This window comes from Eptesicus fuscus, chromosome 8 (genome assembly GCF_027574615.1).
Source record: "Eptesicus fuscus isolate TK198812 chromosome 8, DD_ASM_mEF_20220401, whole genome shotgun sequence".
In the NCBI taxonomy this organism is placed as follows: Eukaryota; Metazoa; Chordata; class Mammalia; order Chiroptera; family Vespertilionidae; genus Eptesicus; species Eptesicus fuscus.
In genome coordinates this window covers 88,108,314-88,136,244 of record NC_072480.1, presented here as the reverse complement: position 1 = coordinate 88,136,244, position 27,931 = coordinate 88,108,314, and the positions used below count along the sequence as shown (strand labels likewise).

The window sequence follows — 27,931 nt, the reverse complement described above, 5'->3', positions numbered from 1 at the left end:
ATGTCATTATTAAAAAAGTAATAGTTAACTTGGAAGAAAGGATTATGGGTCACGTTTATAGCTGTAGTATGGACTTGTAGAGGGACATTGTTTTCTGTGGCCTTGTCCATGTCTGGTTAGAAACTCCCATTATCAGTAGGGCCGACTTACACTTCCTCAATATTTAACGTAGTACTAATCCTAGATTAATTTTATTTTTAATTTATCTCAAACTTCATGTTTTAAAATACTACCTTTTTGCATATTAATCTTTAGTCAAGTTTCATAAGGATTGCTACATTGAAGGGTTGGTACATTTCTACAGTAGATAAAAATAGGCAAAAATCCATATGCACTTCATGAAATCATCCTACCTAATAATAGACCAATATGCAAATTGACCGCACCTTCGCTATGCCCAAGCCACACCCACCAAGCCAAACCACGCCCACCAACCAATCAGGACGAGTATGCAAATTATCCCAACAAAGATGGCGGCTAATTTCTATATCAAGACAGTATAGAAAGAAGCCAAGAGCTGCAGAAGGGAGCAAAGCTGTGGAGAAGCAAGCAAGCTGGGGGGAGGAGAAGGGAGGAGTGGAGGCGGGGCAGGGGGAGAAGGGAAAAGCAGGCGGGCTGGCGGAGAAGGCGGGCGGGGGGGCAAGGGAGGAGAGCAGGCAGGGCAGGGTAGAGTGCAGCAGGAAACCCTATTGCAGGATTTTTCCTGCAACAGGAACGCTAGTTATATATAAAGTAAATCTAAAAAATAACAAAATATATGAAATATAGTAACAAATTTATATTTTTCACTATGGCTTATTATTGACACATGGATATACTTGAAGCTGCTACAAGTCAATAGGTCACCAACTAGTATAGTAAAAAATATCAAATATCCATATGATAGGAACTTATTACCAATACATACATCTTTCCTTTAACATGAAGTTTTCTCTTTAATGAGAAAACAGAGATTTATTCCTTGTAAGGTTCTGTTTCTTTTGGTAGAGAAAAGGGAAAGTTCATCTGCATAATTTTTCCAATTACCTTCCTCTGAGAAACTTTTACTTTTTCTTGGAAATTACTTAAGCCCTTCTATTTTTTCCACTATTTTATGAATGTATACATCCATTTCTATTCTTCTCATAATGTGATTACAATATTCTAATGACCCAGCAAAATTTTTAGGATGGTAAGATCAAATGACACCCTCCTTTTTCATTACATAAAAGCTGTTTTATTATAAAGAGGAATGGAGAAATCTGTTTTCTGAGATTCCTTAAATGTTAGTTTTTTTAATTAAAATTCTTTCACTGACGTTAATGAAAATGAAATTCTATCTCCCTGGTGATTTATAGGAGCAATAATAATTGTTAGCAAATCAAGTGCTTTAAAGTTTGAAAAGCATTACTGTTATCGTCATCATTATTATCTTGTATCGGATATATTATTGTGTTATTCCATGCACCTAGAGGTTGCTGACTCGATTCCCAGTCAAGGCACTTGCCTGGGTTAAGGGTTCAATCTCCAGTAGGGGGTATGTAAGAGGCAGCTGATCAATGTTTCTCTCATTGATGTTTCCCTCTCTCTCCCTCTCCCTTCCTTTCTCTCTAAAATCAATGAAAACATATTTAAAAAAAACAATATGAAGCAAATAAACGAACTAAATTATGTCAGTGTTAAATTATTTAGAATCTACCTAAGGCCATGTTTTTAAAAAGTAGGTTGGAGTCTTCACTGCTAAAGATTGGTTTGAATATGATAGTTGTTGTTGTTTTTTTAAGGTGAAGTGGGAGGAATTAAAGGGAATATAACCAAGCACATTGTAAACACTCATGAGTCGAATTGCTATTATTTAACTGACTAGGTTTATTGTTTAAGGGTACAAACCACATAAAGGCAAAGAGATATTTGACATCAGAGTCTGCTGGATCCAGAGACTCAAACTGTATCATGTATCTGACTGTTTGTGTTTCTTTAACCCACCCACCCAACGCCTTTTTGTCCCACTTCCTGAGCATTCCTTAGCTGCCTTCTCTGTCCCCTTCCCCTCACTCACTCTTACACCTTCTCCATCCTGCCCTCTTCCTGTTCTTTCTCTTTGCCTTTTCTGTTCTCCATTTTCTGTCTGTGTTTTTGTTTTCTTAGGTTCTTCTGTGTTGAGCATGGCTATTGGCAGCTCTGGGGATACAACACTAGAGCTCTTACTATGTTTTCTAATGTAAAAAGAAGGCTCTTCCCCAATTGTGTAGTGAAAAGTCTCAAGGAAGAACTCTGAGCTGACCAATCACTGGTCTGTGGTTGTACTGTGATTATTGGTCAGGGATGGAGTGGGACTCTGTGATTGGAAAATCTACCAGAATGACATAATCATAATAAAGGAGGAGCCATTCCCCAAAACAAGGGACAGAGCACTTACCAGAGGAAGGATGTAATGGGCAGATAAAAATAGCATGTCCTCTGTGCTTTTTTACTTAGATTTATATTTTCCCTAGTTCTAACTTAGTACTAATAGCTAGAAATGGACTATTCCTTACATTATAAAAACATGATTTCATAAGAAATTAAATTCCTTTGCAATTGAAAAGGAGATATGAATGTGGGTCCTCATAATTTCACCAGAATTTTTCTTTCGGAATACACTAATGTGTTTTTATTGATAAAGAATGTTTTTTACATTATTGCTAACTTAACCAAAAAGTAAAGTAGCTTCCTTCTTTAGATATTCACCACATATTTTTTTAAACAGCTTATTCTCCAAAAAGAAGGTCATGCCAAGTAGAATTCCATATGTTGCTTTACAGTCTATGATCCTGGGTGTTAAATTTCACATGCCCTATTGAAGAAAATTCTTACTTCCTAGCAGCTTATATGGAATACCTTAGAAGATACAGTCAATCTATTTTCCATCTATAGAGGAGCAGTGTTTGAGAGGCAGCATTTATTGTGGTTAAACATCCTCCCATCTGCCATATACTAGCTGTGACAGGCACAATAATGGGTCCCCAGTGATGTCCATACACTAATACCCAGCAACTGTAACTGTTGTCTTAAGAGGTAAAAGGAACTTTGCTGGTGTGATTAAGTTAAGGATCTTGAGGTGGGGAGATTATTTTAAGTTCTCTGGCTAGCCCCAATAAATCACAAGGGTCCTTATAGAAAGGATGAAAGGAGGTCAGACAGAGAAGAGATGTGATGTAGAAGCAGAGGTCATGGTGATACAGGAGCCACAAGCCAAGGAATGTGGGTACCCTTTCCAAGTTAGAAAAAGCAAGGAAATGGATTATCTCCTAGAGTGTTCAGAAGAAATACAGCCCTGCTGACCCATTTTAAACCTATGACCTCCAGAATTTTAAGAGAATAAATTTGTGTTTTAAACCACTAAGTTTCTAGTAATTTGTTACAATAACCTAATACATTAACTATGTGACCTTCTATTGCTCAGTTTTCTCATCGGTAAAATAGAATAATAGAACAGAAACATTATTTGAGGATTAAATGAGTTCATTCAAGTAAAGTGCCTGTCAAATAAGATTTTATATGTGAATTAAATTTGGAGACCAGTGGTTGGATCTCATGAAGAGTAGATAGTAAAGAACACATCATGTGTAACTTAAGTCCAAATTTATTATAATTAATAAGTATACAGCTGTATCATGAAAGTCACATATATAACCATGGATCTGGAAGGGACCTTAGATTTAGAGGTTACTAATCTACTCCATTACCCCATAAGGATTCTATGCTGTATTCCAACCTGGCATTTCTGTGCTATAGCTCTAGCTCTCTGCCATAATTAGATCTTTGTGGAATAACTTAAATGGTTGGAAATATTTCTCCCATTTGTTAAACCAAATACAGTACATGTCACTTCTTTTTGGAACTACATTGTATATGGCTAAGCATTTTTCTTTTTTAGAGCTTCCTCTGAAGTACTGACAATAGAAGTTAGAACCCTTCCTATAATTATAACCACCTCTATCACCTCAGTCTTTTATACTGTAGACTAAATAACCCCATTCGTTTTTTTTTATTCTGCTGATACGACGTAAGTTTCCTTTTACCTTTTTTGTAAATTTGTCACATCGATTCACTGAGCTTCCTGTCAAACCAACTTCAGAGTAGTTTAATCTGAGCTAGTCTTACTTAAATGAATTTTTAATATTGATTTATCTATTTGAACAGTTGACACTTTTTAGCTCTAATTGCAAGACATTCTATCTAATCCTCATTTTTTATGTTCTTCTTTTAATACTCATCATCAATTGCCATCATTTTGCATCCTAAGATCAAGGTTCCTCCAGACTAGATTTTGTTCTTTCATGGATAGCCAGCTGCTCCTTTTCCTCAAACTTCCATTTCTTTTAAGTTAGCAAGAAAAATGATGAATTTACCAAGTCTTTTGGTCCCGTGCCCAGGACTTTAGAGGCACTAGACATGGTCTATATTTCTTTTGGTAAAGTTGTTCATTTCTACAAGATTCAGTAAAAGTGATTAGTGGTGTGCTTGACACATTATCCAAGCATACTCTCAGTCACTTCCTGGCATAGGCATTTGAGTAAGGTAGTCTTATAGAAAGCTTGTGCTGCCTCTATAAATCTTCATTAATCATCACTGTTCCTTAATACCCGTGAATTCTCATCATTAGTGCATGTATCTTTAAAAACCCTAGATTGCCTACTGAGAAGAGCCTCATTTTGGCATTATTCTGATCATTAATGCTCAGTATTCTTATGTTTTACTCACCCCTAGTCTCTAGCCTTCTCAGTGTCTACCTCATAAACTTTATTACTGGATTCTTTTCCCTTCCTAACCTCATTCCTGCCTTTATTTTACTACTCTCCTTCTCTCTGACTTTTTCCTTCTTCCCTCTTCCCTTCGCTTTCCTTCTCTTCCCCATCACTCTATCCTACCAAATAACTGTCCAGAAGTTGTGCTCTGGGTCTCATACTAAGTTTCTTATACCTTGGAGCGCTCTTCTTATATCACTCAGAGAATTTGCTCCCACTTTTGCTATGTTTTGTAACCTTGCAGCACATGATAGTTTTATATGTGTGCTGTCCCCCAGTATACTGGTAGACATACTTTGTCGAATGTTTCATTGGTTAACAGCATCCTGGAGGAACATGCCTCTTGGCTTTTAATATCCAACTTTAGAGAATGTATATATCTTAAAAGTTTTTTCAGAGTCGGATCCCGGCAGCAGCTGCAGCGGCTCTCGTCTTTCCAGGCTCTTCTTGCTATCTCCTTTAGCTTCCGGAAACATGGCCTCTGGTGTGGCTGTCTCTGATGGAGTCATCAGAGTGTTCAATGACATGAAGGTACGTAAGTCCTCGACACCAGAGGAAGTGAAGAGAAGCGCAAGAAGACGGTGCTCTTCTGCCTGAGTGAAGGCAAGAAGAACATCATTCTGGAAGAGGGCAAGGAGATCCTGGTAGGTGATGTGGGCCAGACAGTAGACGACCCCTACGCCACCTTCGTCAAGATGCTGCCGGACAAAGACTGCCGCTACGCCCTGTATGATGCAACCTATGAGACCAAGGAGAGCAAGAAGGAGGACCTGGTGTTTATCTTCTGGGCCCCTGAGTCTGCGCCTCTTAAGAGCAAAATGATCTATGCCAGCTCCAAGGATGCCATTAAGAAGAAGCTTACGGGAATCAAGCATGAATTACAAGCAAACTGCTACGAAGAGGTCAAGGACCGCTGCACTCTGGCAGAGAAGCTGGGGGGCAGTGCTGTCATCTCCCTGGAGGGAAGCCTTTGTGAGCCCCCTCCAAGCCCCCTGCCTGGAGCATCTGGCAGCCCCAGACCTGCCTGTGGGGGGTTGCAGGCTGCCCCCCTTCTGCCAGACCAGAGGGGCTGGAGGGATCCCAGCAGGGGGAGGGCAATCCCTTCACCCAGTTGCCAAACAGCCCCCCACCCCCTGGACCTTCCTTCTCCCTCCACCCCTGACGGTTCTGGCCTTCCCAAACAGCTTCTGATCTTCTGATTCCTCTCGGGTTGAAACAGACCAAGTCCTCCCTACCCCAGGCACCCCAGTTTTGGAGAGGGCCTGTATTTTTTTAACGACACCCCTACTTGCTACCTGTTTCGCCCCTCCTTTCCCATGCTGCCAACTTCTAACCGCAATAGTGACTCTGCTTGTCTGTTTAGTTCTGTGTATAAATGGAATGTTGTGAAGATAACCCTTCCCCATGCTGCCTGGTTCCCCTCCCCTTTTCCACCTGGTCATGGCCACTCAGGGAAGCAGGACCAGTAAGGGACCCTTAATTAAAAAAAAAAAAAAAAGGGAAGAAAAACAACAATAAAAAGCCTCACCTAATTGAAAAAAAAAAAAGTTTTTTCAGCCAGTGTGTATTTATATTTATGTTCCAAATTTTTAATACTTACATTTTAACAGAAAAATAAATTTCAGCAAAAAGTCAAGTCACACTTCAGATACAATTAACAGAATATCAGAAACAGGTATAAATCATTTGAAACACTGGTAAGTGTTTATAAATGGGATTTGTATCTTAGATATTACTGGGGCTAAGCAAAGTCATGTCATTGCATACCAAGAAACTGGTTGCTAACAATCATTTATTGATTACATTGTGGTTTTTTTTCAGAGCTTTTGTTATGTTTGAATGTTGTATTGTGCTTTTTAAAAGTTTTAGGACATTGGTTTAGATTTTTGTATTGGATGTAATATATTACAATTTTTATTATTTTAATATTGTGGCACAGGATAATATAATCATACCTGAGGCCTGGTGCACGAAATTCGTGCACGGAGGGGGGTGTCCCTCAGCCCAGCCTGCACCCTCTCCAATCTGGGACCCCTCAAGGGATGTCCAGCTGCCCGTTTAGGCCCGATCCCAGTCCCAACTGCTCGCCTGCCTGCCTTCCTGATTGACCCTAACCGCTTCTGCCTGCCAGCCTGATCACCCCCTAACCATTCCCCTGCCAGCCTGATTGATGCCTAACTGCTCCCCTGCCAGCCTGTTTGCCCCCAATTTTCCTCCTCTGCCAGCCTGGTCACCCCTAACTGCCCTCCCCTGCTGGCTTGATCACCCCCAACTGCCTTCCCCTGCTGGCCATCTTGTGCCAGCCATCTTGTGTCCACATGGGGGCAGGATCTTTGACCCCATGGGGGCAGCCATCTTGTGTGTTGGTCAATCTGCATATTACTCTTTTATTAGATAGGATAGAGGCCTGGTGCACGGGTGGGGGCCAGCTGGTTTGCCCTGAAGGGAGTCCCGGATCAGGATAGGGGTTCCCTTGGGGCATGAGGCGGCCTGAGCAAAGGGCCTATGGTGGTTTGCAGGCCAGCCACACCCCCTGGCGACCCAAGCAGAGGCCCTGGTATCTGGAATTTATTTACCTTCTACAATTGAAACTTTGTATCCTGGAGCGGAGCCAAGCCTCCTGCTTGCTCCGTGGCCAGCAGCCATTTCTGTTAGGGTTAATTCACCTTCTATAATTGAAACTTTGTAGCCTGGAGTGGAGGCCTAGACCGGCCACGGCTGCAGAAGCTTTGCTTCCTCTGTTGCCGGGGACAACCCTGGCCTGCTCTTTCCAGCTCTGTGGCTCCCGCCATTTCTGTTTCGATTTGTTTACCTTCTATAATTGAAACTTCGTAGCTTGAGTGGAGGCTTAGGCCAGGCAAGGGCAGGTGGAAAGCTTGTCTTCCTCTGTTGCCTGGGAAACCTTGCTCTCTGTGGCTGTAGCCATCTTGGTTGGGTTTATTTGCATACTCGCTCTGATTGGCTGGTGGGCGTGGCTGGTAGGTGTAGCAAAGGTACGGTCAATTTGCATATTACTCTATTATTAGGTAAGATTGGGGGGGTGTCTTTTTTTTTTTCTTTGAAAAATGATTTTCAGCTGCCCTTCAGGGAGTGGGACACATCTCCATTTCCTAATGAATTGGAAAATTCTTCTTAAATAATAATCTTCCTGGTTTATGTCTACTTCCATACTTAGATGAACTTTTTTTTTTTTTTTTTTAATTTACCAACACAATAGAAAATAGTGCTGTTTAGGTAAAATTGCTTTATGCTTACCCTATAATTCCAGGTACTACTTTTTATAATAGTTTAGTAGAGATTTTTCCCGAGATAATTTTGTTTTTTCTTAAATTCTGTTTAGGCATCATTAAAATTGTCTTAGAAAAAGATCTGAGCAGTATTGAGAATCAAATACAGGGTAAGAGTTTTAGAGCTGAAACTTCAGAGGTCATTTAACCCTCCACCCTCATTTTTCCAAATGACAATAAAATGGAGGCTTCTAGGAAGCTAAAGTGACTCTCCCTGAGGTCACACCAGGAAATTGATGGCAGTGCTAGCACACACTCCAGATCTTTTATCACACAGTCCAGTGTTTTCCCCTGTATTTTATGCTGATGAATAAGTTGTTTGGTATTCATTTGGGGGGGGGGGAGTTTATACGTTTTGGCAGTAAGAATTTTAAGAGTGAGAATATATGAAAAGTAGTTTATTAGAGTAAAAGATGACTTCTTAAATTGTCATTAAACACACTGGAGTAGCATGGTCCAAAAAAAGTTTCAACTGTCTGTCTGACATTCTCTCTGTCTATCCAGTGTGGTGGGCACTAGCCACTTGTGCCTATTGAAAAACCTGAAATCTGGTTAGTGCAACTGAGGAACAGAATTTGTATTTTTAAAATATTTTTTTATGATTCACTTAAAAGTAAGTATCCATGTGAATGTGGTGGGTACTGTATTAAACAGCATACTTTGTTATGAGGCCCAGTGCATGTTCAAATAATGCACATGTAGGGTCCCCTAGGCCTAACCTGCCATCCAGGCCATATCCGCTGCCCCGCAAAGCCTAGCACGCTCCACGGACACTGCTGGCAGCCTGCTCCCCGCTTTTGATGGCAGGGGGTCCGCTGGTGCCGGAGCGGACACACAGCTCCCCGCTTTCGGTCGTGGGGGAGCTGGGTGTCTGTCCGCTGGTGCACCAGGCCTTTCAAAAGCCTCTGGCGGAGGCTTTTGGCCTGGTGCCGGAGCGGACAGACCCCTAGCTCCCCCGCTTTCACTTTCGATCGCGGGGGAGCTGGGTGTCTGTCCGCTGGTGCCGGAGCGGACACCCAGCTCCTTGCTTTTGATGGTTGGCGGCAGGATGTGGGCTCGCTGCCCCAGAGGCCTCTTCTGTGCCGCAGCACAGCCATAGCTCAGCATCCCTCCGGCCCAATCAGCCACCCTGGCCACCCCGAGTCCCGCCCCCTCCCTCCCGCGCCTCCTGGCCAATCGTGAGCATAGTGAAGGTATGGTCAATTTGCATATTACTCTATTATTAGGTAGGATTATAGCACAGGTTATGTTTAATGTTGCCTAATACTGCCTAATTAAAAAGGTCAAAGTTGTAGGAGGCAAAAGAAGGAAAGGATCTCCACCAGGAAAATACTCTGCTCAAGCCTAGATTTTGAAAGCCCCTAATTATTCCATATTTAGAATGACTGTTGAGTGTTTAGTCTGATCATAATTCTAGACTTTGAAGCAAGTAGAAAAATGAATGAGAAGAATGACAGGATATAGAAGAAAAAAGCATTGAGAATGCTGATAACTGTAATTTTTCCCCTATTGTCCTGAAAATATTCATGAAAGATTTCAAGGAGAAAAAAATAATTCAATAATTCTTAGAGTCATCATTTATATATAGTAGAATATTAGTTAATCTGAAATTGATCTTGGTGGAAGACATAGCTTTAACTTCTTGAGATTAGATTATCTCCTGGTGCTTTAGTGAAATTCCTTCTATCACTACATAGATGGTTCCAAATTTTCAAACTATTAGTGAATACATGGAATATATCACCTAAATTAATATTTTATTTTATATATAGGCTGTCAGTGTAGTTACAAAAATCAATTCAACTCTTATATTTGCTGGTATCTTGATGAAAAAAATATCTGTATGAAAATTATCAACTCATGGTACTACTTAATACTTGGCAACATAAAGTCCTTGATAACAGGTTTTGTTTTATAATATTTTTTAATTTTTTAATTACAGCTGACTACAATATTGCATTAGTTTACAACCCAGTGTTTAGACATTTATATAACTTACAAAGTGATCACCCCAATAAATCTAGTACCCATCTGAATGTAGTTATTACAATATTATTGACTATATTCCCTATGCTATACTTTACATCCCCATGACTATTTTGTAACTACCACTTTGTACTTCTTAATCCCTTCACCTTTCTCACCCATCCCCCTCTCCAACCCTCCTCCCATCTGGCAACTGTCAAAATGTTCGCTGTATCTTATGGATCTGTTTCTTGATTGAAGTCTATACATAGCTCTTCCCTTGAGATACCTAGAGCATGAGGAATTAAAGCATGTTATGGGAAATGTAAAATGCATTGATTATTTGAATAGACTTGGGATGGATTTTCTTCATTCCTATTCCCTTGGCCCAAAATATTAACTAAAATTACTTTTTATTGCCCATGTTTACAAGCTCATATGAAAGCTCCAATGCTTTAATATAGTTTTGATGAAAATATTTGGCTTATATTATATAAATATGTTTATTTGTTTAAAGCTAGTTTTTGGGGTTGCTTTTTAAAATTGTTTATTGCTATTGTTTTTTTACTCTTTTGTTTACATTGCTTCTTTGAAAGCTCAGATTTGTTTCATTTTTACTCATATATTAGCCTTGTTCAAGGCCTAACAGATAGTGAATAATACTGATGAAACCTTAGACAGTTCACTTAACTGCCTTAGTATCAGTTTCATTAACTGTAAATGAATCTGTTGCAGATGGTCCCTTAGGAGAGTGACTGAAATTGGGGTTGAGGTGACAGGAGAAAGATGACTTTCAAACTAAACCCCCCTCATGCCATATAACAAGAGATGTTACTGATAGGCATGTATTATGCATGGTTTCAAAGTAGAGAAAAGAAAGGTCATAATTCTTTTTAGTTCCTTACTGCTTTAAGAACTTGTGATTTCACAATCATAATCTTTCCATGCTCTCCCATCTCAACAAAACCAAATGAACTCATTTTTACAAAATCAAGTCTACTTTGACCCTGTCAGTTGCTGAAGAAAGGGTCAGAAGCCCCTTAAAATGTTAAAATTGAGATGTCAATAATCATGACTTCTATTTATTGATGTAGGTGTTCTTCATTTTTATTCAAAAAGTAATTTGTCTTCTACCTACTTCAGAGAAATACAAGGGGGGGTTATTTTTAATCTTTATGTTTTAACCTTTATTTTTAACCTTCTTTCTGGTAACATACATCTTTAACACATTAACTTACATCCCACTGTGTGTGTGTATATGTGTGTGTGTGTGTGGGTGGGTGGGTGGGTGTGTGTGTGGGTGTGTGTGTGCGCAGCGCATGCGTATGCTTATCTTTACATGTATCCTTTCATTAGTTTACTAATAATAAAAATTCAGACTTTGGAAAATAAACTTTTTGCTTGCTTATTTTTTTATCCCACTTATTTTATTCTAATCAAAGAAAAATATTTTAAGCCATCCATTTTCTCCATTCTTGGCTGCTATTATCTTGACTATAATTGCCTAGTTTTGTTTCTGACTGATCTATTGCTAGCCTTTATCTGAATGTTATTAAAGAATATAAATGCTCCATAGAGCACCATAGTCTCAGCCAGAATATTTTCAGATTCTCAGCTAAAATGGAACAGAACCTGTGGTTTGGCTGTTAAGTAAGTAGTAGTTTAGATTTGTTGTCAGAGTGCATAAAGGACATCCTATATTCATTATGTTGGTTGTAGCTGCAATGTAGCATGTGAAAAATAGTGTAGACTGTTTATGGATTATAGTCCTTGGGCACCAGATAGTGGATGTTGGAATGTATTGCAGCAAAGCTGATTAAAGTACTAGGCTAGCTAACAGTAAGAGTAGAAAGCCATTTGTAACAGCTATGTCCGGCTCTGTCAGATATATGTAAATGTTTTCTTTTGGACACTTTGGTTTATTATCAGCTTATCTATGAGGGAATAACATTTTTGCAAAAATGTGCCTTTTGGAGAAAACTGTAGGTAGATTGATTTTAGCTTTGAAGATCCCAAATACTTTGCAGTTTTACTACTTAGCTTATTGGAGTCACATTTCACTATGACTTAGATTTCAATGGTAGCTACTTTCAGTCTCCAATTTTAATGTTTTTACTGTATATAAGGGAATTTATATTTACTCCAAAATATAAACTATGTCAAAATTCATTGTCCTACTCTGTCCACCTCCTCTTCGCTTTGGGCCACTTTTCTTTCCAACTATAGTTCACTGGAGTAGAGCATAGAAATAGTTTACATAATCACAAACTTGCAGCTCTTTAAATATACTTTGTACTCCCCGTGTTAAAATATTTTAATATTTCCTCATTGCTTTCAAAATAATGTTCAGAGTTCTTAGAGGGTCATTCATGATCTTTCTAATTCTACTCTGCCTCATCCGTCCCCATTCCCCTGCAAGTCCTTTGTTTCAGGTTTGCAGAGCTACCATTTTCCTTCTCCCTCACCCTTCTTTATCTGAGGATCACCTGTCTTCCTTCAAAACTCTGTGCAAGTTTCCCTCTTCCAGGAAACCTTCCTTGAACTATAATTACCTGCCTTTTATTAATTCCCACTTAGACTAGTCTTTAAGCTCTTTATAGCACTTCATACGATTCTTTTTATACTCTACTGTAATTGTTTGTTTACTGGTCTGTTTCATTTGATAGACTAATATTCCTTGACTATAGAGATGATAGTGTGTCTCTTGGTTTTGAGTCTGGCATATAGGCCTTTCAAATAAATGTTCATTGCCTGAAAGAAAGACTTCTATAGATAATTCCATAATTTGATTTTCTTTGCTCTTGATATTTAAGATATTTGAGGTTATGGGTTATACCATTTTTCTCACAGGGGCTTTTTAAATTAACTCACCAGCTTCCATATTGCCAACTAAAATGTTTAGTAAAGATAGGTTTTTGGTTTTGGGAAGTGAAGAGCTTTATTGGCGAGGGATATAATAATACCGATCTTAAACTGTGAATCAGTTAAAGAATCTGGAGTGCAAATATGGGAAATTGGAAAGGCCAACTCATATCATCAGGAATCATGCATTCTAGCTTATCTATGTATATTGTTGAACGTGTGATTTTATTGGTATATAAAATTTCCTTAGGGAAGAATAGATTTTTAAAAACGATTTTCTTATTAGAAAATAACTTTTCACAGTTCTTAAATTTTAATGTAATCTTAATTTGAGAAGTAAGACAGAGTCTAAACTAAAAGAATATTTGGCAATGATGGATTATAGAACTTAAATATGTGCTTGGTGGTCCTGAAATGTCTTTATAGTGTTTGCATCAATAGTCTGCATTCTGTAGCAAAACAGAAACAAAATGCAAAGAAATCTATATTTATAAGTAAGATTATAAAAATAATATAAGCTTATTTCTTAATAGCATTAAACATAAGTATTTCTTCAGTGATATAGCAAACTGAGTCCATGTATTATTAAAGCTGAATCATAGTCCTGGCTATTCTTTTTCTCTATTGAATGAACAGATGCTATACTATTAAAATTTCTTATTCTTTAAGCATTCAAAAGAAACTTGTTTGTTAAATATTGAATACCCTGGGAAGTTTGTATTGAAGGTCTTAAATTATATACCTCTTTTTAGTCTGTGATATATTAAAAAATAGAATGAAAAAAATGTATTCACATCTCAGTAGTTAGATATCTGCTCATTCACAGAGACCCCAGCCTGCTTTTTAAAAATATTTTTAAGGTTTATTGTTTGTTACAACTTGGTACTGGATTTGTATAAAGTGTAAAGATTATAGCATGTTAGAATATTATTGTCATTTAAAAATGTATTCACTGTTTTGGTTTTTGGAGCGCTGCCTCCAAGAGGTTCATAGCATTTGGTACGTAGTTCACGTATTTCTAGTCTACAGACCTACCCTATCCAGGCAAAGGCTTCAAGGTTCTGATTTTTTTTTCTTCTGCTATAAAACTCAGCAGTGGCAATTAATGTGTGTTTTTTAACTTTCCATGTCTTTACCAAAAAACTGAATTTTTTGAAGACAAGTAATGTGTACCTTTAAAGAGCCACATTATTTTGCTTTTGTCTCAGAATGTATTATGCTTCACAAGTATACTGTGACAGGCTGAATAGAAAAGGGGGGAGGGCGTATTGTCTTCAGCTGGCATGCTGTTATCAGAGGGAATGTGTTTCTGGACACGAGATTTAGCATTCATTGGTTGTCTGAAGAAAGCTACTTCATCTGAGGATTGGACAAGAAGCTGCGTCAATTTGCTGCCCGTCTCCAAGGCACTGGTGATGCTGCCTTCACAAGCTGGCTAACGTCACGGCTCCATCACCCAGCGGGGTGTGGACTATCTTTTTCTGTTCTTCTCTATTTAATTCTCTATTTGCTGCCTACTGCATTTCTTAATCTGTCTTCTGCCAAATGCTAACAGCATGATATTTTGTAATCATCTAGGTGAATACAAGAAAGACGAACTCCTAGAAGCTGCTAGGTAAGTGATTCCATTCATTTTAAGTGAGTATAATGCATTTAAGGGAGAATAGGGGGTGGGCAGGTGGAGGACTATAAAAATTATAACATGATATTGTCTTGCTTGATTTTATGCAATAATGCAGAAAAGACCTTATAGTAAATCTTTGTGTATTTTACTTTACATGATTAGCTGTATTAAATGAGGCAGTCTCAGTCTGGTGATGATTATAAGGTTAATTGTATTTGGAACATATCTAAAGGTACCTGCAAACCTTAGTTGCCCGGCTTTTCCAATGATATTCTCAGAGTATTTAAATATCTATACCTTCATTTTTCTTTAAAATTTTTTCTAATTTTCAAAAGCTTGAATGAGGGGCATAAAGTAAATGTTAAAATTCTCATTCATTTTCTTTTGTTCTTGTTCATTTATAATTTAATTTATTAGCTCTTTACTGCATTTTGTATGTATTTTTAACTCCTGTGTTTTAGATCACTTATCAGAATAAAGTTTGCTTGTAATTAGGAAGGTGACTTTCTGCAGACAAATAAAACATAAAAATGTAGAAAGCTAGATCTTCCAAGCTGTACTACTACATGGTGATTAACAGGAATTAATTAGGAATATATTAATTGAATTGAATTTAGCAAAAGAGAGTCATTTAAAACCATATGAAAGAAATTGAAGCAAACCCATACTATTTTCTTTCTTGTGAAAAATATCTATAAGTATACATAAGAAGCTCTATAATTTTAAAAGAAATGACATACCTTTTTATAGGAGTGGTAATGAAGAAAAACTAATGGCTTTACTGACTCCTCTCAATGTGAATTGCCATGCAAGTGATGGACGAAAGGTAAGTTATTTAAAATATAATATTCCCCTTCTGTAATTTCTTTTTGCTTTACAGTTAAAATGTTTGAAGTTGGCATATATATGTATGCATATATAACAGTATTTCCTGGCATCTTTTCACTGTAAAATGAAATGCTGCTGTATCTGTTATTGGCAGTTGTGACATATTCATTGAGCTGGTGAAGCATGGATCTTAAGCCTTTCTCTTTAAATGTCAGACACTGAAAGTTGTTTGGTAAATGGAACTGCAGTTTTGTAGGTGATTAAAATTATAATAACATTATTTTTCTGTGTATGATCATGGGAACTGAAAATATCTATGTCCTATTTAACCATTTTTGTTAGGATATATGCATTTTTTATTTCTTACTTGGCAGAGGAAGATTTGTTTATTCGATACCAATACTTTTTCAATTTAAAGCTGAGAAAATGATTCTAGTGATTTTCTTTAGATATCTGTGATAGCCATGCTTTTTGTTTATTTTTTTTATTGGATAAGTTTTTATCATGGTATATTGACACTATAAAGTCTTTCATTAAATGGCAGTTAATTTTTTAATGTTAAAAGATTGCTTTTATGTTTTAAAAACCTAAAATATATTTAACGTTACACTGCAAATATTGAGGGAAATCATCCCTTGCCTAAAACTTAAAGAATTAATTCCTTTGAGATTATTCATTTTGAAAATATGCTATGTAAACTATGAGGATGGATGGTGTCCCTTAGAAATAATACATATTTTGCCTTTAAAAATTATTTTTCTGAGTCATGATTTTATAGATCCGAATTATTCAGTTTTCCTTGACTGCTTCCACACTTGCTTCCCATTCTAAAGAAACCCATAGAATAGTGGCAAGAATTGAATCCTCGGAATATGTGTTGTTTGTTATTGTAGACGGTTTGTATATTGTTTCACATGACCTAATGAGTGTTCCACTTCTCTGGATAATTTGAGGAGAGACTTCTACTTTCATGTAAGGTTAAATGATGTATATATAAAACTCTAAACTAGCAGAGATTTACTAAGTACTACTGATAGCTTTGTGGAGATTTTAAACATGATAACTGCTCATTTTCCCTTCAGTTTTGAGGTTGCTTTGAGGATTTTAACATTCTTGAGTTACTTTAAAGCTCCAAATTTTGTTTGGCTCCTCTCAGTAGATAACATGACTTTTATCACAGTGAACAGGGCATTTTTATCAATGGTAAGTGCAGCAATATCTTTAGCCAGAGCTCTTTATAGAACCCAGCATACTTCAGTTTTCCATAGCCATTTTAATATTGCAGAATTTATGTGCGATTACTACGGCAGGAGTCGATTTCCATCCCAGACTTATTCTTCCATCTTTACCCTTATACCTTGACAGTCCCATTTTCGGCTCAGCAATCCTAATAATTAAGGAGCATGAACACTAATAATTAACAAATTACTTCTCCCTGCCTCACCCCCTACACAAATATATATAGAGCTCCTTTATCTTTCCTTCTTATCAAAAGAGGATACACTTTCCTGGTTCCTTTTAGCTGAAACCAAATTCCTATGGCTTCTTTTCTGAATTACTCAATGGCTTTTACCAGAGTTATTGAATTGTAGTTATTCATACATGACTTTTTCTTCCACTGATATATTTAGCTCTCTTTTGTATTTTGCATCGAACCAAGCCAGGGCACTTTGCATGTAGCAAGACCTTAAGATATGAATATGTTCCCTGATAAGCTGTTTTATTCTCTGAGTGAAAAAAGTCATACGTTCTCTTTATCATTTAGATAATTAACTCAGAAATATGTGAATAGGGATTTTATATTTTCTGTTATTATATATTATTACTAGTATTATTTTATTAATTTATTTTGAGTAATTGTACTGTAAGGGATGACATGTATTTTAATGTTTAGAACATTTTTAAGAACATGTCTCAAATATTCTACTGAATGATTCATAACATAAATAATGCAATAATTTTTTTAAATGTACTCTTACTTTTTAGGTTACCAATTTTCTCAAATTAGAAAAGATTAAACAAGCATTTATTAGGTTTTAGTGCTATTTCTGCACATAACAAAAACCATTTAAAATTTTCCATTGATATGCAAAATGCAAACAACATTTCAAAATTAAAATTGAATAATGTTTATATTTAAATATTACCCTTGTTTATGGCACAAAGTAGTTTTTACTAAATATAGCAGTTGCAGCAAAGCCACAAAGCAGTAAATATTCTCGGTGCTAATGGAGATTGGGATAAGATCCCTTAGTTATGGCATTATCTTTTGTTTTCTCACTATTGATGTCAATAAAATGTGTAAGCAAATCTACCTATTAAATTACTAGTCTAATTTATATATTTAGTATTTTTTCAAGCCATTTGCATGTATTTATCTGGAATTAGGAACTCAGGTTTTATATGAAGAGGATAAATGCACTTTACATATATAGTAAGTTAGTTTATTTCTTGAAATTGCATTTTAGAACACAGTGCAGAATCAAATTCATTTTTAGAGGGTTTCTAAATAACTATATTAATGCTTAACTTAGTCCCTGCCTGTCTCTGTTTTTACTATGATTCCTGGTTTGCAAATTAAAAAGCCCATGGAAATGTCAGTTTTGTAATGTTTTTATAAAAGAATTGTTCCTTATACATTAACTAGTAGGTGGAGAATTTGCCTAGATATGTGTGGGGGTTTTAGACTTCAGCATTCCTTTTTAATGTAATACGTGGGATTATACAATGACAGTGTAAATTTTAAATAGTCTCTTAATACTATTTGGTGACTTCATGATTATCTAATTAGTTAATATGTGAATGTTAATATTTTTATTTCCCATAGACATTTGTTTTTCTAACCTATAGAATTATGAAAATAGTAAAGTATCATTAAGGTTTTAAGTAATTCATATTTTTATATTATTCTTTTATTTTACATGTAAACCAAATGGAACTTGACTACTTTAGAAATTTCCAGTTGTTTTTTATTTTTCTCTAAAGAGCAAAGGCAGATTTTTTTTAAAAAAACTTTCGTCTGAAATGCTATTTTTATAGAATTATATACATGTTTTAATGATGGTCACTTTAGAAACATGGGGCACAGATATAATTTATTCTTTTTGTGTTTCTTGTCCAGAATGATTAGGTACAATATTCCACAATTATTTTGAATTGCAGTGAAGTACAACCAGATCCTTAAAACAGATTGTATTTTCAAACTTAAATTTGTTTTCATTTACTCTTCCTTTACAGTATTTTCTGCCAGATGTTTTTTGTTTATTTGTTTTTTAATATATTTTTATTGATTTCAGAAAGGAAGGGAGAGGGAGAGAGAGATAGAAACATCAATAATAAAAGAGAATCATTGACCGGCTGCCTCCTTCATCCCCACTACATACCCAAAACCCAGGCATGTGCCCTGACCAGGACTCAAACCGTGACCTCCTTGTGCTTAGGTTGATGCTCAATCACTGAGCCACACTGGCTTGGCTCTATCAGATGTTTTATTAGCAATTATATAGATGTTCTGGCTTTGATTGATATGTAAATTTAAGGAGGTGGTGGTCTTTTGTTTTTCAATATTTTCATAGGGATACCTTTTTACAATGAATGAAAATATTTGAATACATCTCAAATTATATTAACATTGAACCTTCTTCAGAGTTCATTTTGGTCCCTCTCCTGTTATTTCCCTTTCCTGGCTGCCTTTATCCTCTTTCAGAATAAATGTTCTGAATTTATCACCTCCTCATAACAATGAGGAGGTTGGAGTTGGGCATTACTGAACATACTCCTAAATAGGAATACTATGTATCTTTGCAATGCCTGCTGTTGCTATGATTATATGTCAACAAATATTGAAAGTAACTAATATTTGGTTGGAACTTTATTTCTGGTATTTCAGATTTTTTTCTGCTCATTTCATTCATTTAACCAACATTCAGTACTTACCATATGGAGATTACTCTGTTAAGTGTCATGGGAAATAAAAATGTGTTTCGTGGTATTGGTTTACAGGGAATTTAAAAATTGATAGAATGATTAAGATATAATCCAATACATTGAAGCCAACACACTAAAAAATGTATGATTCCTTTTTCCTGTGATACAATTATAAAGTGTATATTTGAGGTGGGGTTTGTTTTCTGGCCCTTTTATTTTCAAAGCATTAGTATTTACACATGTATGCTCTTCTGTAAGAAACCACAAATTTAGATTAACAGGCAATTGTAAGAACATGATTTAAATTCAGAAAGATTAACTGAAGAGTTTTTTTAAATGTCATATTTCTAACTGTGTAAATCTTTGCTTCCATAATATAGTTAATAATTTATAAGACTCTGGAAACAGAAAAAAAGTAAAGTGTTTAAACACTATTTTAAAAATACAGATCAATTAGAAATAAAGTAAAATTTAGTACCATCCCTTGAAGGCATCATAAAAAGTTGTGTGATGTAATTGAAAGAGCAAATAGGCTCTGAGGTCAGACAGATTGGGTTCTGTTCTCTGCTCTTTCATTTTCTAAGTATGGATGTGGCTGTACAGTTTTCAATATATTCATTGATATGGGAAAAATCATCCCATTCCACAAGGCATTTGAGAGGATTAAGTGAAATAATGTGATTAATGTATACAGTTTGTAGCACATGGTAGAACCTCAGTAAATTAGATTCCTACTCCCTTGATACATTTTTGAAGCTTTTGAACATATTTAGAATGGACACTGACATACTTTTGAGTACTCTAGTGTTCCCCACTTAAACTGTATTATCTAGGCTGAGTCCTAGGTAGCATTTGGATAAAATGTAGGTTACCAGGTAATCTACAAAGCATATAATTGAGTTAATTATTTTGGAGCTTGGCCTTTGTCCTCTTACCACCCAATATCTCATTTAATTAATAAATTTGTTTAAATTAGCAGCTTATAAATTCAGAAATATGTTCTAGAGCTATGTATTTTTTAATAAGAACATACTTATTAAAATTAATATCTGGCTGAAAATAATGCCACATATTCATTTAAATTCCAAAGCACATCCAGGAAGCACAAAGAACATATAGGATTAGTGTAGATTTTGTATTTGTATTTAAACTTTAGGTTTATATACATTTGTCATATTGTAATAACAGTATTATTGGTTAACAGCTCTCTCCTTCAGTGTAAATCTTCTCTGAATATCATGTTTGACCAGCATTTTAGCAATACTTCTATGATAGAGTGTTACTTTGAAGACCCCTCAATGAACTGCGCCCCTCATTATTTATGCCCTTATGAAGTCCTCTCCCACACAGACTCTGACTAAGCCCAGGGCTGCTTTGATGAATAAAATAAAGCAGAAGTGTTGCTATGCTATTTCTAGGACTAGCCCCTGAATTGGTGTGGTGGCTGCCAATTTCTTGCTTTTGGAATGCTCTATCTTGAAACCCAGCTGCCATGCCATGAGGCAGCTCAAGCAACCATGTGGAGAAGTCCATATGGAGAACTAAGGCCTCCAACCAGAGACCCACCTGAGCTCATTTAGGCTTCTCAGTGAACCTAACCACCAAGGGGTCCCAGACATCCTGGCCTCTGCTTGAACTCCCAGTCCAGCCTCCAGGTGACATAAGCCATCCTAGCATCCTAGAGTATGGGGCAGGACTGCCCAGGTAATTTGGGAGGTGATTTGTTATCTAATAATAAATAACTAAATTACCTCTAGTCTAAGAAAATGTAATTCAATCAATGCTTATTATCTGTTGCATCATTTCTCAGGTGGATTACTAAAAGTAGTTCTTTCATAGCTCCTTGGAAGAATAGTGAAGATTTCAAAATAAGACCCCAAACATTATTTTAGATATGTCCAATTGCATCTTTTGGGATTATGGTGTTATGGGAAAAAGCAGGAACTTGAAAGTAGAAGACCATTTTGAGTTAATATTGTTACTAGCTAAGTGATCATGGCAAGTTTTATTTTATCTCTGAGTTCTGAATTTTTTTAGCCTAAAAAATAACAGTTTGGGCCACATTAGCTCTAAGATACCAACTATTAACATTTTAAGATTGTAATGCATTTTATAATTTACTAGAGACCTGGTGCATGAATTCATGCACCAGTGGGGTCCCTCGGCCTGGCCTGCGGGATCATGCTGAAACCAGCTTGCCAACATCCCCTGAGGGGTCCCAGATTGCAAAAGGGTGCAGGCCAGGCCGAGGGACTCCACCAGTGCACAATTGGAGCCAGGGAGGGATGCAGGAGGTTGGCCAGCCAGGGAGGGACCATGGGAGGGCTCCAGGTCATGTCCGGCCCATCTCGCTCAGTCCCAATCAGCCAGACCCCAGCAGCAGGCTAACCTACAGGTCGGAGCGTCTGCCCCCTCATGTGGTCAGTGCATATCATAGCGACTGGTCAACTGTCTGCCCCCTGGTGGTCAGTGCACATCATAGCGAGCAGTTGAGCGGCCTTAGCATATCATTAGCATATCATTAGCATATCATGCTTTGATAGGTTGAATGGATGGCCGGACACTTAGCATATTAGGCTTTTATTATATAGGATTTTTTTATCAGTTAGTAGTAATTATCATAATATAGAATTGGAATATATAAGAGCCCATAGAGTCACACTAGTAAAAGACTCCTGGTATCTCTAATAAAGTTTATATGGAACCTTTTTCTCCTTTAAGAAAGTGTGGGCATATGCCTGGCTCCCTATGGCCTTTAGTGGCCTATAGCATCGTCCTCTGTTCTTGCCAAATCTTGGTAGCTAAAAGGTCATACCATATTTTAATTTTCAACTTACATAGACCATACTTCAGATGTTACTTGGAATTACAAGAAGGTCGAAATGCAGTAACTCTGCATTAGGGAACTCTTCAAGTGCTTTAGGTTTAATTATATATCTAATCACATCACATCTTTAAAGTATATCTTGCTGAGTGGTGCATGTCTTACTGTAATGCAGAAATCCCTTAGAGCAAGTTTTCTTGCCTACTTATGTTGGGATGTATTGTATAAAATCTTTATGCTTATGTATATTCATTTTGTAACAATAAGGCCTTGAAAATGTCTTTTTTATTTTTCATTAGGGAATCACTTCTACTAAAACAGTCTCTTATTTTGTCAAGCATGACATTTCTGCTGGTGAGGGTAATTAGTACCCGTGCCAACTGTGCTCTCTTTGAGAAAAGAATTTCTATAGAAAGAGACCATAGTGTTAAAAAGTAGGTGGTAAAACTTAGGAGTTCATTTTAGTTCTGCTTAGCCACCCTCCTCCGAACTGTGGTTTCTCCTACACTCATATCCAAAAAGTACAAGTTTCTTGCATTCTGAGTTTATAGTTGAGGGATAGAAAATAACTACATCATTTTGCTGTGTGTATGATTCATTGTTAAATTTGATTTAGAGGCCAAATTACAAAAATAACACTTTTGAATTTCCTTTTAAAATTGTAACAATCTATGTTTAAAGGTACTTTTTTGCCTCTATAAATACTAGTAAAATCTTTATAGGGTAGGGTAGATTATAACTGCAGCAATAGCTTGAAAAATATTCATGTGGTCGAGTGGCAAGGGAATAGGAGGATCAGGAAGAAACACACTAAGTGGCCTCAGTGGCATTGCTGCCGTCCTAGTGCTTCAGGTAAGTGGGTGCTGCGTGGTAGTATTTATACACACACACACATATATATATGGATAGAGAGATAGAAACATCCATGATGAGAGAGAATCATTGATCAGCTGCCTCCTGCACACCGCATACTGGGGATCGAGCCTGCAACCAAGGCATGTGCCCTGACTGGGAATCAAACTGTGACCTTCTGGTTCATAGGTCAGTGCTCAATCACTGATCCACACTAGCCAGGCCCTGATTGTAGGGAGCGGCTATAGGGTTAAGCCTCGGACTGACCTGTTGGCAAAGCCACAAATAAGTCTCAGCTTAGAAGGCACAGCCTTCTTAGCATAATTAAGCTTGACCTTATGATGCCCCCTAGATCCTATCTGAGTAGCTAATGGGCTGTGGGAGGTGCAACAAGTTCTGCCAAAACAAGTGAAACTCACAAGAACATTGTAACTGTGGTGACCACTACCGTGTTTACCTCTGGCTATAAAATAAAGGCTTAGCTTGCCCTCTGGATCTTTCTCTGTGGCCTTAGCCAGGCACAGGAGATCCACCTAGATGCAGCTTATTCTCTTTGTCTTTTCTTCAATCCTTCGCCGCCCCCCCTCAGGCTCACCGAACCCTTGGCTGAGCTGGCCTGGCACACTGATGAGATATTTTTATTTATCAGTTATTACATGATAAAGAGATTTAAAAATACACCTATAATGATTATTATTTGATTATGATTTCTTTAGCTTAAACTGTCCAGTTGACAGTATTCTGAAAAAACTCTTAAATGTTTTTAGTAAAGGGTGAACCTTACTGTGTAAAAAGGCTTACTTAGGTACAAAGAAAAATCTGATCTCAGAAACTCTTCTGGCCTCATGAGAAGCAGAAAAAAAGTGAAGATTTGGGATTTAAGAACTTTGAAGCTATCTGTAGCTTTGAATTAGCATTATTAGGAACAGTGGTTTGGCAGTAATACAAAACCAACAGAAACTATTGACTTCTTGATTCATTGTTTACCAGTTGTGTGGTGCTCAGGTTGGGATACAGTAGACTGGGTGGCTTAACAGAAACCTTTCTCACCGCTCTGGAGGCTGGGAAGTCCCAGGGTAAGGTGCCAGCATGGTCAGTTTCTGATGAGGGCCTCTTGTCCTGGCTTATGGCGGGATGCCTGCTTGCTGAGAGAGAAAGCGAGCTCTGGGTGTCTCTTTATAAGGGCACGACTCCCCTTATTATAAGGGAGGCCACCTACAGGCCATCTCCAAATAGCACACTGAGGAGGGTTAGGGCTCAACTTAGGAGTTCGGGGGACTGGGTGACACAAACATTGTAACACTTGCTTATTTTTGTATCACTACCTTTTTTCTTTTTTTCTTTTTAAAGAAGTATAATCACCCAGGAAGCCTACTTCTTCCCCTCTCCACATCATATGCATATTTATCCATTCACTCACTTGTTCAATTAAATTAGAATTATAAAAGGAAATTTCTAAAAGCATCAAGAATTTTCATAATATTTTATTTTTAAAAAGACTGTTTTCATTGACTAAGAAAACATCTTTGTCCACTAATAATGGCATCAGTAGTAGAACTTTAAAAACACTATAAGTACCTTGCATAATTTTTTGAAATGCATATTTGGAGCCAAATAATATAGCCAAATTAGTAAGTTTGGAAATAGACTAATTCTGAATATACAATATTTCATATATTGATTTTCCTTTTGTAAAGATACTTTCGTTTTTTTAATAGTAACATGATAATACCCTACTCTGAATACGATAATGTCTATTAAACTAATCTTTTCGTTTCAGAGAGGGTTCGAAACCTGTGAGATTGGGGGAGGGGTCTGTGGGCAGGGAGCAGAGCTAGAGATCTCTGCTCCTGTCTACCTTTGGCTGCTGAATTCACATATGCAAACTCGGAAACAACAAGGACTTCGTCACTGAAGGAACATGAGGTGACAACATATCTCAAAAGTCTTAGAGGTCTTAGCCACATTGAAATCAGCTAAGGAATTTACCATTCTCCCTCTTCACACAGTTAAAAGGGCTATCTAATGATCCAAGGTGGAATGATTCTTTCATAAATAATCTTTTAAGTGCCTGTCAGTGTAACGTGTTTCCTATTTCAAGAACAAGTTATTTTGTTGAACATTAGTTAGAATCTTGGATGTTTAGATTTGAAAACCTAAGGTTGTAAATAATAACTATAAAAAGGAATTCATGTGAGGTTTAAGGTAGTGTGAACACTTTTCTTCTTAAAAGTATAAAACATCATGTTACTTTCAGACCAAGAAACCTGGTTTCCATAAAGTATGCCAGCTGTTTCTCATTAAACAATGCAAAATTAATGTTGCACCTCTGAGAGTGCTAAGCATTTTTTTTCCATACAAACCCTAAGAGAACATGCTAGAAACTCATTTTCATGCATATATTTCAATTTTTATGCTGATATTGAGGCTGGAAAAGAGAAACAACTTTCTGGCTGTTGAAGAATCCCTTTGGAGTTTCCACAATGATGATATTAAGTTAAAATTGAATTAAGTTGGTATTCAGAGTGTTGTTTTCACAGAGATTACCCTGTGGATTTCCCATTCTTTTTTGTTTGTTCATTTTCTTTCTCTCTTTCTCTTCCCAATACATGCACTTGAGATAAAGATAGTCTTTGCCCTGGCCGATGTGGTTCAGTTTGTTGGGTGTCATCCTGTGCACCAAAAGGTTGCCAATTCGATTCCTAGTCAGGACACACGCCCAGGTTGCAGGCTAGATCCCCAGTAGGGGGCATGCAGGAGACAGCCAATCAATGTTTCACTCTCACATCGATGTTTCTCTTCCTTTCCCTTCCTCTCTCTACAAATCAATAAAAATATCTTTAAGAAAAGATAAGTCCTTTACATTACCACCTTAAAAATAAATGTTTACTATAGAAGGCAGTTGAAGTATAGAAATACTGCTTTATATTTCATAAATTCAACAAATTTACAAATGCTTTAGGTCCCTTTTTAAAGATGACCACATATGTTACTTAGAAAGAACATTCTTTCTGAGGCTATAAAATGTCAATCGTTAGTCTACCTCTGTTCATGTAGTCTATGTAGAATTCAGAGAAACTTTTTTGGAAGAGGACAGTATTGGAACCTTTACTGTGATAACTCAGACAGATAACTGTGTTATCTGGCTCTATCTACTTCAACACATTTAAAAAAAAAATGAGAGCTCACTTGTTTTTACCAAACCACATGTGGATTTAGTGTTGAATTTAGGGTTTCACACTTTAAGGAGGGATGGTAGGTAGGAAGTTAGTCTATGTAAAGCAGTTGAGACAACTGGACATCTTGAGTTCAAAAAGAGACCACATGACTATGTATTAGAGATAGGTAGAAAAATCCTGCACTAGGAAAGAGGCAGATAAATTATCTTCTCCAATCTCAGTATTGTGTTATTCTCCTTGTCCTCCAACATTTACTATATTAGACAATTTCTGTTGTTGTTAAGAAGTTATACATTTCTAGGGTGCTCATCCAGTGGTATGAACACACTCTTATTATTGATAGCATTTGACATGTGGTACACTGTGGATCGGTATGCTAACTGAGGTGGTCAGAACTACTAAGGCAATCCTGCCCACCAAAAATAACTCTTCCTGCCACTTAGCTTATCCAGAATGCCCAGCCAAAGGAAAAGAAAGAGGGTGAGGGAGAGTGCTGAGGTCAGACTGTCTGGATTTGATCTCTGAATCTGCTAACTTAATGTATTAATCCCTGTATGGCTCAGTTTCCTCATTTGTTATGTGGATAGTTTCTAGCTCTGGTAGTAGTTGTGTAAAGTAAACAAGTTAATACATATAATACACTCTGAATAGTATTTTTTACATAGGAAGTACCCACAAAATTTTGCTATTGTTTTAAAAAAAAATACTTTGTATATTCAAAATATTTTTGTATCTTCTACTTCATTTTAGCCTGAAAATAACTGTGTGAGGAAGCCAAGTACTATTGTCACCCAACTCTCCCCATTACAGAGATTGTGACTTAAAAACATTAACACTCTTAGGTTATAGGAGTAGTATCCTGTCTATTCATGAATAGTATTGATACAGTCCACTGACATGAGACCGTATCTATGGTTAGGTGTGGTTAGCTCTAGGCACTGTGCTTTAGTAAACAGTTGACCTAGAGGCCAAGGACTAGAGGAAAAGATTCATAATGGGAAATAAAACTTTATTATAAGAGAATCTAGTAATGTGTAATCTGTAGAAAAAACAAGTTAAAGAAGACATAAATTGTAAGAAAGGTGTGAATAAAATATCTTTTTAAAATTTTATTTCTTCTTTGGCTCATTAATTTTTATTTTCCAGATGTAGTTTCTCTTTTAAATTATTTTTGTAAGAGCCCAAGAGTTGAGAAACGTTAAGGATATTGTCTAATCTTCATTATGGTACTACTGAAAATATCCCTTCAAAAGATAGGCAGTGGCCATGAGATATATTTATTTCCATGGACTCATGCCCATATTGATTCTTCAGCTTTTAATTTATTCTGATTCTGATTTAAGTATCACTGTCTCAAGGAAATTCTTAAATTGATCATGTCTCTGTATCTAAAAGAAATCTAATAAGCCGATAATATGCTTATATTTGCTTGGGAATTTTGTATTAATGGCTAATATAGTATTTTATGGGTAGAAGGGAAACATTGATGTATCTCAACCAAATAAATTTGAAAGAGATGTTTTGTTAAGTTAGCCAGAACAGCAATGGGACAACCTAAATGTCCATTTATAGGTAATGGGCAAATAATTATGTCCCTGCCCTGGTTGGTGTGGCTCAGTTGGTTGAGCATCGTCGCCTGCACAAAAAGATTGCCAGTTCGATTCCTGGTCAGGGCTTGCCTCTCACATTTCTCTTTTTCTCTCTTTCTCTCCTCCTCCCCACCCCCCTTCCTCTCTCTCTAAAATCAACAAAAATGTATTTTAAAAAATAATAATTACTATCCACCATAAGTACTATCCTATGAAATATTCAAG

The 27,931-nt window shown here is 36.8% G+C and overlaps 1 protein-coding gene and 1 pseudogene across 1 annotated transcript in view; both read left to right on the top strand.

Annotated features, from left to right (window-relative positions):
• The window catches only part of TNKS (tankyrase), a 163,346-nt gene that overhangs the window by 73,215 nt on the left and 62,200 nt on the right, over positions 1-27,931 (top strand). Inside the window, exons 4-5 of the mRNA XM_054720078.1 lie at positions 14,462-14,498; positions 15,258-15,333. Coding sequence (XP_054576053.1) covers positions 14,462-14,498; positions 15,258-15,333 — 113 coding nt within the window. The remainder of the gene's footprint in view (positions 1-14,461; positions 14,499-15,257; positions 15,334-27,931) is intronic.
• LOC129150002 (cofilin-1-like) lies at positions 5,154-6,605 on the top strand (annotated as a pseudogene).